Genomic DNA, 20,656 nt, shown 5'->3' with positions numbered 1-20,656 from the left:
AAGACTGCCCCACTGTGTGTTGTCTGCTGTTGTTACTCTTGAAGGGGAAGGCTCAAAGGCTGCCCCACTGTGTGTTGTCTACTGTTGTTACTCTTGAAGGGGAAGGGCCAAAGACTGCCTCACTGTGTGTTGTCTACTGTTGTTACTCTTGAAGGGGAAGGCTCAAAGACTGCCCCACTGTGTGTTGTCTACTGTTGTTACTCTTGAAGGGGAAGGCCCAAAGACTGCCTCACTGTGTGTTGTCTACTGTTGTTACTCTTGAAGGGGAAGGCTCAAAGACTGCCCCACTGTGTGTTGTCTACTGTTGTTACTCTTGAAGGGGAAGGCCCAAAGACTGCCTCACTGTGTGTTGTCTACTGTTGTTACTCTTGAAGGGGAAGGCTCAAAGACTGCCTCACTGTGTGTTGTCTACTGTTGTTACTCTTGAATGGGAAGGCTCAAAGATTGCCTCACTGTGTGTTGTCTGCTGTTGTTACTCCTGAAGGGGAAGGCCCAAAGACTGCCTCACTGTGTGTTGTCTACTGTTGTTACTCTTGAAGGGGAAGGCTCAAAGGCTGCCCCACTGTGTGTTGTCTACTGTTGTTACTCTTGAAGGGGAAGGCTCAAAGACTGCCCCACTGTGTGTTGTCTGCTGTTGTTACTCTTGAAGGGGAAGGCTCAAAGGCTGCCCCACTGTGTGTTGTCTGCTGTTGTTACTCTTGAAGGGGAAGGCTCAAAGACTGCCCCACTGTGTGTTGTCTACTGTTGTTACTCGTGAAGGGGAAGGCTCAAAGGCTGCCCCACTGTGTGTTGTCTACTGTTGTTACTCTTGAAGGGGAAGGCCCAAAGACTGCCCCACTGTGTGTTATCTACTGTTGTTACTCTTGAAGGGGAAGGCTCAAAGACTGCCCCACTGTGTGTTGTCTGCTGTTGTTACTCCTGAAGGGGAAGGCTCAAAAACTGCCCCACTGTGTGTTGTCTACTGTTGTTACTCTTGAAGGGGAAGGCCCAAAGACTGCCCCACTGTGTGTTGTCTACTGTTGTTACTCTTGAAGGGGAAGGCTCAAAGACTGCCTCACTGTGTGTTGTCTACTGTTGTTACTCTTGAAGGGGAAGGCTCAAAGACTGCCTCACTGTGTGTTGTCTGCTGTTGTTACTCTTGAATGGGAAGGCCCAAAGACTGCCCCACTGTGTGTTGTCTACTGTTGTTACTCTTGAAGGGGAAGGCTCAAAGGCTGCCCCACTGTGTGTTGTCTACTGTTGTTACTCTTGAAGGGGAAAGCTCAAAGACTGCCCCACTGTGTGTTGTCTGCTGTTGTTACTCTTGAAGGGGAAGGCTCAAAGGCTGCCCCACTGTGTGTTGTCTACTGTTGTTACTCTTGAAGGGGAAGGGCCAAAGACTGCCTCACTGTGTGTTGTCTACTGTTGTTACTCTTGAAGGGGAAGGCTCAAAGACTGCCCCACTGTGTGTTGTCTACTGTTGTTACTCTTGAAGGGGAAGGCCCAAAGACTGCCTCACTGTGTGTTGTCTACTGTTGTTACTCTTGAAGGGGAAGGCTCAAAGACTGCCCCACTGTGTGTTGTCTACTGTTGTTACTCTTGAAGGGGAAGGCCCAGAGACTGCCTCACTGTGTGTTGTCTACTGTTGTTACTCTTGAAGGGGAAGGCTCAAAGACTGCCTCACTGTGTGTTATCTACTGTTGTTACTCTTGAAGGGGAAGGCTCAAAGATTGCCTCACTGTGTGTTGTCTACTGTTGTTACTCTTGAAGGGGAAGGCCCAAAGACTGCCCCACTGTGTGTTGTCTGCTGTTGTTACTCCTAAAGGATAAGGAACTTTAAAAATCACTTACTCACTCAGCAGGACACATTTGTCCCCTTGTGCGAGAAGCGAATTAACACTAATAAAAGTCCACCTTGGTTTAATAGCGAAATTAAAAACACTCAGTCAAGGAGAGAAAATTGTCTTACAGGTTAAAGAAAGACCAAAGCACGCCCGAAAACATTAGACTTTACAATGATGCAAGGCGACGAGTAAAAAGATTAGTGCATCAAGCAAAGCGTAGATATGAAGAAAATATTGCAGCCAACTGTAAAAATAATCCGAAATCCTTCTTCAGTTACATAAACAACAGAAAGGCGATCAGAAGTGGAATTGGACCTTTAACAAACAGCGACGGTGCACTAGTGACTGACAGCCAACACATTGCAAACCTATTAAATAATTACTTTTCCTCGGTGTTTAATAATAACAGTCCTCCCACCATCACCACCAACACCAGTACTAATGTAAATCCCGAGCATGCATTGTCTAACTTTGAAATAAAACCTGATGAAGTCCTTAAAGCCCTCAAATCACTTAAAACAAATAAAAGTCCTGGACCTGATAAAGTATATCCAACTCTGCTGAAAGAAACAAAGAGCGAAATACTCTCCTCCCTCACAACCGTATTCAATATGTCCTTGCGACAAGGCATTGTCCCTTCAGATTGGAAAAAGGCTAACGTGACACCGATTTTTTAGAAAGGAGACAAAAAAGTACCAGGTAATTACAGGCCCATTAGTCTAACTTCGGTTGTAGGTAAGCTACTTGAGGGCATAATTAGAGACAAAATTGTGAGTTACCTTGAAAGCCATTCATTAATTGGGGACTCACAACATGGCTTCCGAAACAAAAGATCCTGCCTATCAAATCTATTAACCTTTTATAACGACCTCTTCACTGTTTATGACGTAACCAAATCACTGGACGTAGTCTATCTTGATTTCCAGAAAGCGTTTGATAAAGTACCGCATCATAAATTACTTTACAAATTAAAGCAAATAGGTATTGACGGTCAGGTAAACCAATGGATCGCGAATTGGTTGAGCAACAGACAACAAAGAGTAGTGATTGACGGATTTAACTCAGAGTGGGCGCCTGTCACTAGTGGCGTCCCTCAGGGCTCGGTTCTTGGCCCAGTGCTCTTCATTATTTACATCAACGACGTGGATGTTGGACTCAATAACCGCATTAGTAAATTTGCAGACGACACAAAGATTGGTAACTCGGTTCTCACTGACGAAGACAGGCAAAGCCTCCAAGAGGATTTGCACAAAATTTCAGCTTGGTCGGATAGATGGGAGATGCCTTTAACGTAGACAAGTGCCAGGTCCTTCAAGTTGGAACGAGGAATAAAAGTTTGATTACGAAATGCGCGGCGTTAAACTCAAAAGCGTTCAATGCGTCAAGGACTTGGGGGTCAAAATCGCGTCAAACCTCAAATTCTCACAGCAATGCATCGATGCAGCAAATAAAGCGAACAGAATGTTGGGCTTCATTAAAAGAAACTTTTATTTAAGAATAAAGATGTAATACTCCCTCTACAACAGTTTAGTCAGACCCCACTTGGAATATGCGGTACAGTTTGGTCTCCCACCATGCAAAGGATATTGCTAAATTAGAAGGTGTTCAGCGTCGGGCAACGAAAATTATCCCTTCCTTGCGCAACAAATCCTACGAAGAAAGGCTTTCTACCCTTAACATGTTCTCTCTTGAGAAACGTCGCCTCCGAGGAAAACTGATCGAATGTTTTAAAATACTTAATGGTTTCACGAATGTAGACAGATCAACATTGTTTATGATCGATGACACTTTGCGCACGAGGAACAATGGCGTAAAACTCAGATGTAGACAAGTAAATTCAGACTGCACCAAATTTTTCTTCACCAACGTTGTAGTGCGAGAATGGAATAAGCTCCCATCATCAGTGGTCCAGTGTAACACGATTGACTCCTTCAAAAATAAGCTCGACCGTCACTTCCTTCAACTTAATATCAACTAGAGTAGAAATGCAACGTTTTGGAGTCTTCTGATTAATGTAAAATCACTTAGGTTTAAGGACAGACCACCAAGTCTGGACCATGGGGTCTGTGTGGTCTGATTTTCTATGTAAATCTATGTAAATCAAAGACTGCCCCACTGTGTGTTGTCTACTGTTGTTACTGTTGAAGGGGAAGGCCCAAAGACTGCCACACAGTGTGTTGTCTACTGTTGTTACTCTTGAAGGGGAAGGCTCAAAGACTGCCTCACTGTGTGTTGTCTACTGTTGTTACTCTTGAAGGGGAAGGCTCAAAGACTGCCTCACTGTGTGTTGTCTGCTGTTGTTACTCCTGAAGGGGAAGGCCCAAAGACTGCCTCACTGTGTGTTGTCTACTGTTGTTACTCTTGAAGGGGAAGGCTCAAAGGCTGCCCCACTGTGTGTTGTCTACTGTTGTTACTCTTGAAGGGGAAGGCTCAAAGACTGCCTCACTGTGTGTTGTCTACTGTTGTTACTCTTGAAGGGGAAGGCTCAAAGACTGCCCCACTGTGTGTTGTCTACTGTTGTTACTCTTGAAGGGGAAGGCCCAAAGACTGGCCCACTGTGTGTTGTCTGCTGTTGTTACTCTTGAAGGGGAAGGCCCAAAGACTGGCCCAATGTGTGTTGTCTGCTGTTGTTACTCCTAAAGGGGAGGGCCCAAAGACTGGCCCACTGTGTGTTGTCTACTGTTGTTACTCTTGAAGGGGAAGGCTCAAAGACTGCCCCACTGTGTGTTGTCTGCTGTTGTTACTCTTGAAGGGGAAGGCTCAAAGACTGCCCCACTGTGTGTTGTCTACTGTTGTTACTCCTGAAGGGGAAGGCTCAAAGACTGCCCCACTGTGTGTTGTCTGCTGTTGTTACTCCTGAAGGGGAAGGGCCAAAGACTGCCCCACTGTGTGTTGTCTACTGTTGTTACTCCTGAAGGGGAAGCCCCAAAGACTGCCCCACTGTGTGTTGTCTACTGTTGTTACTCCTGAAGGGGAAGCCCCAAAGACTGCCCCACTGTGTGTTGTCTACTGTTGTTACTCTTGAAGGGGAAGCCCCAAAGACTGCCCCACTGTGTGTTGTCTACTGTTGTTACTCCTGAAGGGGAAGGCCCAAAGACTGCCCCACTGTGTGTTGTCTACTGTTCTTACTCTTGAAGGGGAAGCCCCAAAGACTGCCCCACTGTGTGTTGTCTACTGTTGTTACTCCTGAAGGGGAAGGCCCAAAGACTGCCCCACTGTGTGTTGTCTACTGTTGTTACTCCTGAAGGGGAAGGCCCAAAGACTGCCCCACTGTGTGTTGTCTACTGTTCTTACTCTTGAAGGGGAAGGCCCAAAGACTGCCTCACTGTGTGTTGTCTGCTGTTGTTACTCTTGAAGAGGAAGGCTCAAAGACTGCCCCACTGTGTGTTGTCTATTGTTGTTACCATAGCTGGGCACGATAACAGAAAACCGTATTCTTGATAACCGATAACTGATAATAAAAACACTTATCGGTGATAAGCGATATTCGTTAACTGGAGACAAATATAGGCGATAACCGATACCGATATAAATCCGCAATTCCAATACTAGCTAGCGATAAGTCTGATAGGCGAAAACGATACTATATTGATATTTCAGATAGAAAAACATAGATGAATTCAAATTTGCATTATCTCTATTTTAGAAAACTTACAAAACCTCAGAACCACACGTTGACACGTACCTATGGACGGTAATAATAGAAACGCCTGAACCGGTGTTGTGTTATTTGGCGTCCCCACCGTCAAATTTTGTTTACAAACACTGGTCTCTCGTGAACTGCGCATGCTCAGAACAGCAAGCGTAGACCTGTACAGTCTCGCAAAGCTTTTTAACCGTAATTAAGAGTTGCTGGAAGGCTGAATCAGACATACAGTACCACTACCACCATGCTCGCTATTTCTAGACAGACACTCGATCTGTACGAGTTGTATTTATATGTACAGTGTGTCGTTCTAGAAACAGCGAGGATGGTGGTACTGTATGTCTGATTCAGCCTTCCAGCAATGTGTTAAAAAATCTACGTTTACTGGTCTGAGCATGCGTAGTTCACAAGAGATTAGTACGTGTTTGTATACAAAAGCGCCAGCTTTTGACAATGGGATATCAAATAACACAACACCAGGTGCCTTCAATACCATGGCATGCTCAAAAACGAATATGGAATATCAAATTTGAGACAGTGAATAATCATTTTTTGGGCAAAGTTAAATGATTTTCCTCTTTGATATTTTGATTTTTGAGTAACATAAAAAAATAACCTAATGTTTTAATGTTGATGATCTAAGAATGAAATCTCTTCACCGAAGAGATTTCATACCCCGAAGTTTTTTCATTGGGCCACGCATGCGCAGTAGGGAGACAACGGTTTTTTTTCTGAGAGGCAGAAAAAAGTAGCGATTATCGCAAGTTTCGTTACAAAAGTAATGAAGATGCCGATATATATTTAAATAGGTAGCGGATGGCCGATAACCCGATTTTGTTATCAGCGATAAAGTATCGCGATAACGCCCAGCTACGGTTGTTACTCTTGAAGAGGAAGGCCCAAAGACTAGCCCACTGTGTGTTGTCTACTGTTGTTACTCTTGAAGAGGAAGGCCCAAAGACTAGCCCACTGTGTGTTGTCTACTGTTGTTACTCTTGAAGAGGAAGGCCCAAAGACTAGCCCACTGTGTGTTGTCTACTGTTGTTACTCTTGAAGGGGAAGGCCCAAAGACTGCCACACTGTGTGTTGTCTACTGTTGTTACTCTTGAAGGGGAAGGCTCAAAGACTGCCTCACTGTGTGTTGTCTACTGTTGTTACTCTTGAAGGGGAAGGCCCAAAGACTGCCCCACTGTGTGTTGTCTACTGTTGTTACTCTTGAAGGGGAAGGCCCAAAGACTGCCCCACTGTGTGTTGTCTACTGTTGTTGTTACTCTTGAAGGGGAAGGCCCAAAGGCTGCCCCACTGTGTGTTGTCTGCTGTTGTTACTCTTGAAGGGGAAGGCCCAAAGACTGCCCCACTGTGTGTTGTCTGCTGTTGTTACTCTTGAAGGGGAAGGCCCAAAGACTGCCCCACTGTGTGTTGTCTACTGTTGTTGTTACTCTTGAAGGGGAAGGCCCAAAGGCTGCCCTACTGTGTGTTGTCTACTGTTGTTACTCTTGAAGGGGAAGGCCCAAAGATTGCCCCACTGTGTGTTGTCTACTATTGTTACTCCTGAAGGGGAAGGCCCAAAGACTGCCCCACTGTGTGTTGTCTACTGTTGTTACTCTTGAAGGGGAAGGCCCAAAGACTGCCTCACTGTGTGTTGTCTACTGTTGTTACTCTTGAAAGGGAAGGCCCAAAGACTGCCCCACTGTGTGTTGTCTACTGTTGTTACTCTTGAAGGGGAAGGCCCAAAGACTGCCTCACTGTGTGTTGTCTGCTGTTGTTACTCTTGAAGGGGAAGGCCCAAAGACTGCCCCACTGTGTGTTGTCTGCTGTTGTTACTCTTGAAGGGGAAGGCCCAAAGGCTGCCCCACTGTGTGTTGTCTACTGTTGTTACTCTTGAGGGGGAAGGCCCAAAGACTGCCCCACTGTGTGTTGTCTGCTGTTGTTACTCTTGAAGGGGAAGGCCCAAAGGCTGCCCCACTGTGTGTTGTCTACTGTTGTTACTCTTGAAGGGGAAGGCTCAAAGGCTGCCCCACTGTGTGTTGTCTACTGTTGTTACTCCTGAAGGGGAAGGCCCAAAGACCCCCACTGTGTGTTGTCTGCTGTTGTTACTCCTGAAGGGGATGGCCCAAAGACTGGCCCACTGTGTGTTGTCTCCTGTTGTTACTCTTCAAGGGATAGGCCCAAAGACTGGCCCACAGTGTGTTGTCTACTGTTGTTACTCTTGAAGGGGAAGGCCCAAAGACTGACCCACTGTGTGTTGTCTACTGTTGTTACTCCTGAAGGGGAAGTCTCAAAGACTGCCTCACTGTGTGTTGTCTGCTGTTGTTACTCCTCAAGGGGAAGGCTCAAAGACTGCCTCACTGTGTGCTGTCTGCTGTTGTTACTCTTGAAGGGGAAGGCCCAAAGACTGCCCCACTGTGTGTTTGTTGTTGTTGTTACTTTTGAAGGGGAAGGCTCAAAGACTGCCCCACTGTGTGTTGTCTATTCTTGTTACTTTTTGAAGGGTGAAGGCCCAAAGACTGCCCCAAAGTGTGTTATCTTATGTTGTTACTACTGAAGGGGAAGGCTCAAACACTGCCCCACTGTGTGTTGTCTACTGTTGTTTCTCTTGAAAGGGAAGGCCCCAAGACTGTCCCATAGTGTGTTTGTAATGCCCCGACGAGCTTTCTTTCCATCCTTCCTATTTCTCAACATGTCCTCTGCGTGTATCGAAATAACACGAGAAATTAATCAAGAGTGAGGGTATTCCCCGGCTGCCTGTGATTGAACCCGCGACCAGCGTGACGGGAGAGCCACTCCTTACCGAGTCGGCCAAAGAGGTACCCCACTGGCTAAGTGGGTTATGGGAGGCTCGTTCATCAGGCCGTCGCCGCACTACATGTTGTCTACTGTTGTTACTCTTGAGGGGGAAGGCTCAAAGACTGCCTCACTGTGTGTTGTCTGCTGTTGTTACTCTTGAAGGGGAAGGCCCAAAGACTGCCCCACTGTGTGTTGTTTGTTGTTGTTACTCTTGAAGGGGAAGGCTCAAAGACTGCCCCACTGTGTGTTGTTTGTTGTTGTTACTCTTGAAGGGGAAGGCTCAAAGACTGCCCCACTGTGTGTTGTTTGTTGTTGTTACTCTTGAAGGGGAAGGGTCAAAGACTGCCCCACTGTGTGTTGTTTGTTGTTGTTACTCTTGAAGGGGAAGGCCCAAAGACTGCCCCACTGTGTGTTGTTTGTTGTTGTTACTCTTGAAGGGGAAGGCTCAAAGACTGCCCCACTGTGTGTTGTTTGTTGTTGTTACTCTTGAAGGGGAAGGCCCAAAGACTGCCGCACTGTGTGTTGTCTGTTGTTGTTGCTCCTGAAGGGGAAGGCCCAAAGACTGCCCCACTGTGTGTTATTTACTGTTGTTACTCTTGAAGGGGAAGGCCCAAAGACTGCCCCACTGTCTGTTGTTTGTTGTTGTTACTCCTGAAGGGGAAGGCCCAAAGACTGGCCCACTGTGTGTTGTCTGCTGTTGTTACTCTTGAAGGGGAAGGCCCAAAGACTGCCTCACTGTGTGTTGTCTGCTGTTGTTACTCCTGAAGGGGAAGGCCCAAAGGCTGCCCTACTGTGTGTTGTCTGCTGTTGTTACTCTTGAAGGGGAAGGCCCAAAGACTGTCCCACTGTGTGTTGTCTACTGTTGTTACTCCTGAAGGGGAAGGCCCAAAGGCTGCCCTACTGTGTGTTGTCTGCTGTTGTTACTCCTGAAGGGGAAGGCCCAAAGACTGCCCCACTGTGTGTTGTCTGCTGTTGTTACTCTTGAAGGGGAAGGCCCAAAGGCTGCCCCACTGTGTGTTGTCTACTGTTGTTACTCCTGAAGGGGAAGGCCCAAAGGCTGCCCAACTGTGGGTTGTCTGCTGTTTTTACTCTTGAAGGAAGGCCCAAAGGCTGCCCCACTGTGTGTTGTCTACTGTTGTTACTCCTGAAGGGAAGGCCCAGACTGCCCCACTGTGTGTTGTCTGCTGTTGTTACTCCTGAAGGGGAAGGCCCAAAGACTGCCCCACTGTGTGTTGTCTACTGTTGTTACTCCTGAAGGGGAAGGCCCAAAGACTGCCTCACTGTGTGTTGTCTGCTGTTGTTACTCCTGAAGGGGAAGGCCCAAAGACTGCCCCACTGTGTGTTGTCTACTGTTGTTACTCTTGAAGGGGAAGGCCCAAAGGCTGCCCCACTGTGTGTTGTCTACTGTTGTTACTCCTGAAGGGGAAGGCCCAAAGGCTGCCCTACTGTGTGTTGTCTGCTGTTGTTACTCTTGAAGGGGAAGGCCCAAAGGCTGCCCCACTGTGTGTTGTCTACTGTTGTTACTCTTGAAGGGGAAGGCCCAAAGACTGCCCCACTGTGTGTTGTCTACTGTTGTTACTCCTGAAGGGGAAGGCCCAAAGACTGCCCCACTGTGTGTTGTCTACTGTTGTTACTCCTGAAGGGGAAGGCCCAAAGACTGCCCCACTGTGTGTTGTCTACTGTTGTTACTCTTGAAGGGGAAGGCCCAAAGACTGCCCCACTGTGTTGTCTACTGTTGTTACTCTTGAAGGGGAAGGCCCAAAGACTGCCCCACTGTGTGTTTTCTGCATTTGATACTCTTGAAGGGGAAGGCTCAAAGACTGCCCAAAGACTGCCCCACTGTGTGTTTTCTGCATTTGATACTCTTGAAGGGGAAGGCTCAAAGACTGCCCAAAGACTGCCCCACTGTGTGTTGTCTATTGTTATTACTCCTGAAGGGGAAGGCTCAAAGACTGCCCCACTGTGTGTTGTCTATTGTTGTTACTCCTGAAGGGGAAGGCTCAAAGACTGCCCCACTGTGTGTTGTCTATTGTTATTACTCCTGAAGGGGAAGGCTCAAAGACTGCCCCACTGTGTGTTGTCTATTGTTGTTACTCCTGAAGGGGAAGGCTCAAAGACTGCCCCACTGTGTGTTGTCTATTGTTGTTACTCCTGAAGGGGAAGGCTCAAAGACTGCCCCACTGTGTGTTGTCTATTGTTGTTACTCCTGAAGGGGAAGGCTCAAAGACTGCCCCACTGTGTGTTGTCTATTGTTGTTACTCCTGAAGGGGAAGGCCCAAAGACTGCCTCACTGTGTGTTGTCTATTGTTATTACTCCTGAAGGGGAAGGCCCAAAGACTGCCTCACTGTGTGTTGTCTACTGTTGTTACTCCTGAAGGGGAAGGCCCAAAGACTGCCTCACTGTGTGTTGTCTACTGTTGTTACTCCTGAAGGGGAAGGCCCAAAGACTGCCTCACTGTGTGTTGTCTACTGTTGTTACTCCTGAAGGGGAAGGCTCAAAGACTGCCTCACTGTGTGTTGTCTACTGTTGTTACTCCTGAAGGGGAAGGCCCAAAGACTGCCTCACTGTGTGTTGTCTACTGTTGTTACTCCTGAAGGGGAAGGCTCAAAGACTGCCTCACTGTGTGTTGTCTACTGTTGTTACTCTTGAAGGGGAAGGCTCAAAGACTGCCTCACTGTGTGTTGTCTACTGTTGTTACTCCTGAAGGGGAAGGCTCAAAGACTGCCTCACTGTGTGTTGTCTACTGTTGTTACTCTTGAAGGGGAAGGCTCAAAGACTGCCTCACTGTGTGTTGTCTACTGTTGTTACTCTTGAAGGGGAAGGCTCAAAGACTGCCCCACTGTGTGTTGTCTACTGTTGTTACTCTTGAAGGGGAAGGCCCAAAGACTATCCCATAGTGTGTTGTCTGCTGTTGTTACTATTGAAAGAGAAGGCCCAAAGACTGCCCCACTGTGTGTTGTCTGCTGTTGTTATTCTTGAAGGAGAAGGCCCAAACTCTCATGCATCCTTGTGTATGCCTCATTGTGTGTACCTTTGTGTATGCCTCACAGTGTGTACCCTTGTGTATGCCCCACGGTGTGTATCCTTGTGCATGCCCCACTGTGTGTACCCTTGTGTATGCCCCACTGTATGTATCTTTGTGTATTTGTAGTGCAGCGACTATGCCTGATGAACAAGCCTCCCATAACCCACTTGGCCAGTGGGGTACCTCTTTGGCCGACTCGGTAAGGAGTGGCTCTCCCGTCACGCTGGTCATGGGTGCAATCCCAGGCAGCCGGCGAATACCCTCACTTTGTCTTTATTAATTTCTTGTGTGTTTCGATACACGCAGAGAACATGTGGAAAAATAGAAAAAGAGAAAATAAACTCCCGGGGCATGATATATTCCCAACAGTCTGTTGTCTGCTGTTGTTACTCTCATGGCTGAGGGCCCAAATAACAGGAGCAGCATTGGCACACTCACCTTCCTGGCGGTAGTGACAGTGTTGGCATCAGGGAAACATTCTTGGCACTCCTGCACCACCTGCTCTGCCTCACCAGTGCAACGAAACACTTCAGTCACCACAACACCTGCTTCTTGCTCTGTTTTAAGGGTGCGCAATGTCTCCTGCATGGCCTGCAGTGCCTGCTCTACCTCCTTCACCTTCACCTCCATGGCTGTCGTGCGGGAGTTTTCCTGCTGCACAAGCCCTCTGGCACTCCTGCTCTGGTCCACCAGTCCCTGGAGCCTGTCCTCCAGGTGCTGCTGCCTCTTGCCCCAGCCTGTCAGGGTTGTCTGGTACTGGTCCAGCTGTGACTGAGCTTCCCGGCAGGCGGTGATGGCGGCCACAACTGTGGCCTCCTGTTCCTGCAGAAAGGAACGCATCTTCTTGGAGAAACCCGTCACTTCCTTTTTGTCAGCTGCTTCTGCTGTTCCTTTCCTTTTCTTTGCACTGGGAAGCAGCGAGGCTGCTGTTGCCACCTTGGCATCTCTCGTCCTTTTTATGAAAGCCTCAGCAATATAACTGACAGGGAACTGCCCTCCCTCTGGAACGGCATGGCTGACGCGGCACTCTGGACAGATAACACGGCCCTGCTCCTTCAGCTTATCTATGCACAGCATGCAAACAGTGTGGCCACAAGGCAGATTGTGCGGCCGCTGCACTGTGTCATCAAAGTTTGTCAGGCACACTGGACAGTCCTCGGGGTTGTCGCCCTGAAACAGAGAGGCAGTGTGAGGGAAGCACTGGTGCAGGAACACACTGGAGGCAGCCCACTGCCACACACTGGTCACAGGCACACTGGGCAGTCCTCGGTGTTGTCTTTCTGAAACAGAGAGGCAGCATGTGGGAAGCACTGGTGCAGGAACACACTGGAGGCAGCTCACTGCCACACATTGGTCATAGGCTGTCAGGCACGCTGGCCTCGGATTCACTAAAGCCTCGCAAGAGATAAGAATGTCATATCTTGCAATTCACAAACACTTCTTAAGTCCGCCATGTTTAGGTTTTTCTGCCTTAACGCTGTTTCACACTCCCGCCGACAAACGGCGTTGTATGTTGTTGACATTTCTCGTTCAACCAATTGCAGTGCTCGAAATATACGTACTCTAGAGACAATAGCCAATCACAGACACCACAACGGCAGTTCAGCACGTGGGCAGGTGAAGAAGAAATCAACTCTGCAAGTGATAGAGACATACGCTGTCTGTGACCGGCAGGCAATGTTGCCTGTCCCACCGGGAGTACGGAGATGAAGTGAGGAAGTTCAGGTAAGCCAATCACTTGTCATATGGAGAGTCAGTATGATATATTGTTGGTAAAACGTACTAGCGAGTGAAACTTGTTTGTTGACCTGCATGAAATTATCCTTTAGGTCAGTGGTGGGCACCGCTAACCAAAAGTTAGCTTCGCTAACTGATAAACAACTAAGAAGTTAGCTTGGCTTACGCTAAACTGCTAAACTATTAAAGAAATTAGTGGAAGCTAATGCTAACCGCTATCTTTTTTTATATGGAATTAGCTTCAGTTTAGTATTTTGGCTCTAAAACCCTTTAAACAGACTTAGTGAACTGAAATTCCAATATGTTGTAGCTTAGGCATAGAGCTTTCCAGAAAAGTGCCAAAATCAGATGATGATGAAGGTGTACACAAATAAACAAACATACACTCTATACACACCTTATATATGAACTATGCAATAGCAATGCAGAGGGACAAAATCTGATACCCAAATTTACCCAAAAGTGGAAGCCCTGGAATTATTGTGCCATGTGGCTCAACTGGTGCTGTGTCTGCCCACAACGGACAAGAACAAACCTTTATTTTTTTTAGTGGACTTAAAAGTTAGCGGAGGAGGAACTACATTTAGCGGAAGCTAATTGGTCCGCTAACTGTTTCCAAGTTAGCAAAAACGTTAATAAGCTAACAAAACTGTTAGCTTCACTAATTAGCGGTTAGCGGAACCGTGCCCACCACTGCTTTAGGTAACGTTATAAACATGTCTTTGTGTTAGTTCTTAGCCATGACTTGGTCCTCCAAGTTAATTGTCTACGATCAGTCTCATGACCCTGTTTTGACCTCCTCTGTAGGTAAAAGTGTAATATATCTACTTGCAAACACCAAGTTATCTCACCATGGAAAGGGGAAGGGATATGGGGACACACACACTTCAGTGATGTCATTTCAGTATTTTCATAGAGGTGAGACCATCTACTGGGCAGCAGAGCTTAGCAATCATATCAGTCATTAAGATTTGCCACTTCTGCCGCCAGGGCACTGCCCAATAATGTGGCCAACGATTGGGAGTGGAGCTCAGACACTGCAGTCAGCTGCTCAGACACTGGGAAGTAGATAATACTGCACACTTTCCAAAGAGCAACTTGCTGTTTTATGGCTTAAAACACTGTTGCTCTACTATAAGTGCAATAACAATAAATAAAAAGCTCTTTCATAGTGATTGAGATAAACTAACTTTTTATTGAAACATAGCTACTTTAACACATTTACCACGTTTGAACTTCCCGCCACCTCTTCCCTGTCACGTTTGGTTCAACTCGGCGCAGCCTCAATACCACGCGAGCCACCGCCTCAAGAGCTGTGTAGTTTCACTTTGGTTATGAGCTGCCACTGAGACAATAAAACTCGCGCTCCTCCTGTGGTACACTACACCACAGACTTGTTTTTCATTCATCACATTGAGTAGTGCGCCACCAGTGGAGCACACTCCTTTTGCTCCATCCGTGGCACAAGCCACCATACACACATTGTTCTTTCAAAAGCATGCATTTTGTACCACATGTGGAGCACACTACTTGTTGATTCATTACAAGATATAGCTTATCTTATGAGATCTTGTGACACTTTATTCTTAACCCCTTTACTACATGCGGTCCAAAACAGTGCCCCGCGCCGCATCCGAGATCGCCGCGTGCACCAAATTTTAAATGTCGCTATTGAATATAACAAGTTTTCAGCCCTACTCTCAACATAATCATCATGTATTATATATGAAAACATGCAGAATTAAATGGTGCACATAAAGAAACTCACTACGGCTGGGCCAAAATGACGCTCCGTGCCGTATCCAGGATCGCCGCGCGCGCCAAATTTAAAATGTTGTTATTGAATATAACAAGTTTTCAGCAATAAACTCAACATAATCATCATGCATTATTTATGAAAACATGCAGAATTAAATGGTGCACATAAAGAAACCTAAATTAATTGATAATTTTGAGATGTAAGCATAAATATAGAGATAAAATAACTCTTATATTGGCTAAAGCGAGCCAGGACGCAGTATGCATGTCCTCGGATATGGTATGAGGCATGCAAGGACGTAGTATACGCGTCCTCGTGTTGAAGGGGTTAATATTACTTTATCCTACAAAATCTTCTTTCTTCTTCCATTCCTTCCGTCATCCCTCGCTATACCTTTCTTTTGCTGTCATGCTAATCTTTCTTCATCGATCTCTCTTATACATTTCTCTTTTCCCTTTTTTTTCTGCCGTACTAATTTCTTAATGACTAATGACTTGAGTGATTAATTTACTGTCTTGCTACTGCCTGGATAAATAGTTAACTTTCTGACTGACTGACTGACTCGCTTATTTACTAACTGATTGACTGACTGACTCGCTTATTTACTAACTGATTGACTGACTGACTCGCTTATTTACTAACTGATTGACTGACTGACTCGCTTATTTACTAACTGATTGACTGACTGACTAAATAAATGACTGACTGACTTCCCAGTGAACTGACTCAATAAATTTTAGACTGAATTCTAGATGTAGGCTGACGCTTACTAACTGACTAACTGAAGAAAAAGCTGCTGCGTGACTAACATTTTACCTCTATATTTGAGTGACTGACTAGCTGACAGACAGACTGACTGACTGACTGACAAACTGACTGACTGACTGAATGACTGATTGACTCACTAAAGATATATATAGTTGAACAATAAGATTAACTAAATTTTTAGGTTATTCTCTAACTCACTGAATGACTTACTAACGGATGACTGACTGAGTATCAGAGAGTCTACCTAAATAAGTGAAAAGAAAAGATTCTGACTTATTTTCTGACTGAATCATTGAGTAACCGATTGACTGAATGCTTAACCGACCGAGCAAGCGAGCGAGCAAGCGACCGACTGCCTGGCCTGGTGTGGTCTTTGATGGTACAGAACCAATTTATTTTACTCTATCCTACAAAAAGTTTAAAAAAAAACAACTATTACAATTAAGAGGCCAAATTTAGCTGAATACTGGAAAGTTTTCTCAAAGGATGAATGTGATGTTGAAATAATCTTTTTTCTGTGCTTAACTGAATAACACCAAGCCTGCTGTGGTTCACTTTCAACGGGCACAGTCGATTGGAATTTACTTGGTCCTTATTTTGACTATTATATCAATACATAATAAGAAAATAATATTTCATAGCTCTCATTCTGATCTAGGGATTATTTTAATTATTTTTATTTTTTTACAACAAAGGAGACGGCTCAAGGGCAACAAAAAGTGTAGAAAAAGAGCCCGCTACTCACTGCTCCCATAAATGAGAAAAGTAAAGAGTGGCCAAAAGAGAGGTCAATTTTGGGTGGAGAGGTGTCTTGATACACACTTCTTGAAGGAGGTCAAGTCATAGGCAGGAGGAAATGGAGATGAAGGAAGGCTGTTCCAGAGTTTACCAGTGTTAAGGATGAAAGAGTGAAGATGCTGGTTAACTCTTGCATAAGGGGTTTGGACAGTATAGGGATGAGCTAGAGTAGAAAGTCAAGTGCAGCGGAGCCACGGGAGGGGGGGGAGGCATGCAGTTAGCAAGTTCAGAAGAGCAGTTCGATAACTTCGATAAACGCAGTCAGCATGAAAATATCGGTAGAAGATAGAGAGGCAACATGGCGGTGGAGTTTAAGTGGTAGAAGACTGTCAGTATGAAGAGGGGAGTTGATGAGACAAAGAGCCTTTGACTACTTTGTCCAAGAGAGCTGTGTGAGTGGAGCCCCCCACACGTGATGCATACTCCATACAGGGGCGGACAAGGCCCCTGTATATGGACAGCATATGTGCGGGGAAGAAAACTGGCGGAGACGATACAGAATGCTCAACCTTGAGGAAGCTGATTAATTTAGTGAGAGGAAATATGGAGCTTCTAGTCGAGATTTTGAGTTAAGGATAGACCGAGGATGTTTAGTGTAGGAGAAGGCGACAGCTGAATGTTGTCGAAGAACAGGGGATAGGTGTTTGGAAGATTGTGTCGAGTTGATAAGAGAAGAAATTGAGTTTTTGAGGCGTTGAAGGACACCAGGTTCTTCTTGCCCCAATTGGAAATGACAGTAAGGTCTGAGGTTAAGCGTTCTGCAGCCTCCAGCCTGAAATCGTCAAGTTCCAATTGAGTTGGCCTTCTATCAAAGCAAGTTGAGAAATGCAGAGTAGAGTCATCGGCAGAAGAATGGATAGGACAGTTCGTTTTGGAAACAGTTCGTTTTGGAAAGATCATCAATGAACAACAGAAAGAGAGTAGGAGATAGAACAGACCCCTGAGGAACACCACTGTTAATAGGTTTAGGGGAAGAACTGTGACCGTCTACTACAGCAGTGATAGATCAGTCAGAGAGGTACAGAAAGATAGTAACCATAGAAGGGTAGTTTGGAAAGCAAAGATTTGTGCCAGACCCTACCAAAGGCTTTTAATATGTCTAGTGCAACTGAGAAAGTTTCACTGAAACAGCTAAGAGAGGATGACCAAGAGTTAGTTAAGAGAGCAAGGAGATCGCCAGTTGAACACCCCTTGCGGAACCCATACTGGCGATCAACTAGAAGGTCAGAAGTGGAAAGGTGCTGTTGAATCTTCCAGTTAAGGATTGATTCAAAAGCTTTTGATAGACAGGAAAGTAAAGTTATAGGACAGTAGTTTGAGGGATTAAAATGGTCACCCTTCTTAGGCACAGGCTGTATGAAGGTGTACTTCTAGCAGGAAGGAAAGGTAGATGTTGATAGGCAAAGGCAAAAGAGTTTGACAAGTGTTAGCGCGAGGGTATTATTAACCACTCGTCAGGTCAGTGTCGCGGTTCGTTGACTCTCCAATCACACCATGAAGAGGTGGTGCGAGGACTCTCGAGAGTTGTCGATTGTTAGGCAGCCATAACCTTTCAATCCGAGAATACCAACACTATACCCGAGAGGTATAGTCACGCAACAGATTAATGAAAACGCTAAAATAAATAATTAACATCAATAACTAAGTCACTCGGATATAAATCACGCCAAGGAACAAAAGTAAAATAACAAAAGGAGCCTGCCTCGGTATGAGAGACGGTACCGAAAGCAAGGGGGTTCTCTCTCCACTTACAACGCAAAGACTATTGCACCCAATAACAATGCCACAACTTAAGAAAAGATAACAGGGCTAATATGTCTGCAACAATACAACAAGAAATATCCTACACCGCAAGCAGACTACCGGTGTTAGCAAAAAGTAACACATAGAAATAATTATAACCTGACACAATAGTTATAATGCAGCAACGGACATCAACACCACCAAAAAGATACAACACTAAATGTAACTACAGTGCCCAGTAGTCACAAACATACCAAGTTATAGGTCACGGTGTAGCAGTCACCGCTCAAACCGCGTGCTCCTCCTCCTCGGTGACACTTAAGAAAATGGAGTGCGCAGCACAAACTCAATTTGTGAATGTTTTGATGTTCTTGTCTCTTGTTGCGTCTTCATTGTTAACTATTCTTGTTACTGGTTTATCTTCTACTGTCTGTCTTTGTCCCGCTATACATTCCTTCTACACATTGTTTCACATATACACCAACACTTAAATGTTTCTAAAACTACACTACATTCATACACACGCATACACACACAAACACCTTTTCTATGTGTTGTGTTTGTCTAAATGACTTTTGTATGTTTGTTCAAATAAATAACCCTGACAGATACAAGTTTCTCTATCCGTGAACCAATTAGCATTAGAACACTCGCTACCACCAACAACGGTACTCCCGCATGACACTGAAAATGAACACTAAAACACAAAACAAGCAAGCGAAGCAAATACTACACTCGCAATTATTATTTAGACTTAAACACAAGTCTCAGTGTCCAATACCGACTTCACGTTACATTCATGTTACCAAAGCGCTACTAAACGGACCCTAAGCGCTGATCAGACAAGCCAAAAAGCACTGAATGGTACAGACTGATATAGTCGGACACAATCATGAGGCACTAAGCATGCCCGGAGTCAGTTCAGTCCACAGGTTCGCTTATAAGCAAGTCAGCAGAGATGTATTTGCTACGGTGGTTCTTGAAGAGAGTGCCTTAAACTGCTGAGGCAAGGCAAGAGGTAAAGGAGGTTCGGGGGTCCGATTGTTAAGTCAACTGAAATAAAAACTACTACTGGGCACTGAACGAACATTTGAAACATACGAAAAATAGTGAAGCAAGGAGCCAACGAGGGAGGGGAGGAGTTATAGCCTCTCTCAGGTACTCACTTCGTTACTTAACATGTCTTTCAACAACTTATCTCTAACACCAGGCAGGGTGTCAGCATGGAAGCACAGTTTTTAAGGACAATAGGAGGTACTCCATCAGGTCCATTAGCCTTCTGAGGATTGAGGCCAGAGAGGGCATAGAAAACATCATTCTTAAGAATCTTAATCACAGGCATAAAGGAGCCAGAGGGGGATGAGTAGGAGGAATATGCCCAGAATCGTCCAGAGTGGAGTTTTTACAGAAAGTCTGAGTGAAGAGTTCAGCCTTAAAGATAGATGAGACAGCAGTGCTGCCATCAAGGTTAAGGAAAGGAGGGAAAGATGAAGAAGCGAAATTAAAGGAGATATTTTTGGCCAAGTGCCAGAAGTTTCTGGAAAAATTAGAAAAAGCAAGGTTTTGACATATCCTATGGTTGAAAGAGCTTTTGGTAAGTCAAAGAATATATTTGGCATGATTCTGGGCAGAAATATAACGATCATGGTTAGCAGGAGTGCGAAGGCTCTGGTACCTTTTTTGAGGTGCCTCTCTATCTTTGACAGCACGAGAACAAGCATGATTAAACGAAGGGGAGTAACACAAAGAAACACAAAGGAAGAACAAACAACAGCAGACCTGCTGGTCCTTACGAGGCTGTTTGTGACAAGCTACACTAACTATCTAATCAAAGGTGGAAGATGAAGGACAGCAAAGGCAAAGGCTCCTCCCCACCCCCCATCCCTCCAGCCAAAGCTGGCAGGAAAGGAAAAAGAACCATGCAGCATGGAAAAACTGCATGGAAATTATGTAGGAAAGAGGAAAGAACTACCATTACTGCTACCACTAACCGGGTGATAAAAGCGGACAAGGACACCAGTATTCGAAAGAACTTAACGTTATTACGACAATGAGTAATATCTTAGTTGCTGGTTGGATTCAAAATACTTGTCTAATCTATTCTTGAAGGCCGTAACTGTTGTACTATCAACGACATCACAGGGAAGAGAGTTCCAAACATTAACAACTCGATTGAAGAAGAAGTGTTTGGCTTCGTGCAACGAGAATCTTTTACCACTTATCTTCAAATTGTGATTTCTTCTTGTTCTATTTGATCGATCAATTGTAAAATAATCTTCCACATTAATATCACTGAATCCTTTAAACATTTTAAACACTTCTATTAGATCGCCTCGCATTCTTCGTTTTGATAGGCTGAATAAATATTGTTATGCCGGACGTGTTACTTGGGTTCCGTGTCGCCGTCAGGAGACTCCGTGGGAGGGAGATATGTAAACACTTTGCACAGTTTCTGTAGTTTAATATTCTTCTTTAGTAGTACACTTCACTCTGACTCTTCACTTACCACTAGCTTACTATGACTGGGACTGGGACTCTCTCGCCCTCTTCTCCTATATATATCCAGAAC

General features: G+C 45.4%; 1 protein-coding gene across 1 annotated transcript in view; it reads right to left on the bottom strand.

Moving 5' to 3' along the window:
- The window catches only part of LOC127001126 (tripartite motif-containing protein 5-like), a 185,300-nt gene that overhangs the window by 133,023 nt on the left and 31,621 nt on the right, over nucleotides 1-20,656 (bottom strand). The window contains exon 2 of the mRNA XM_050865314.1: nucleotides 11,907-12,452. Within this exon, the coding sequence (XP_050721271.1) occupies nucleotides 11,907-12,452 (546 nt within the window). The remainder of the gene's footprint in view (nucleotides 1-11,906; nucleotides 12,453-20,656) is intronic.

Source organism: Eriocheir sinensis, chromosome 20 (genome assembly GCF_024679095.1).
Source record: "Eriocheir sinensis breed Jianghai 21 chromosome 20, ASM2467909v1, whole genome shotgun sequence".
Taxonomy (NCBI): Eukaryota; Metazoa; Arthropoda; class Malacostraca; order Decapoda; family Varunidae; genus Eriocheir; species Eriocheir sinensis.
The sequence above is the reverse complement of the archived record's forward strand: the minus strand, read 5'-3'. Positions and strand labels throughout refer to the sequence as shown.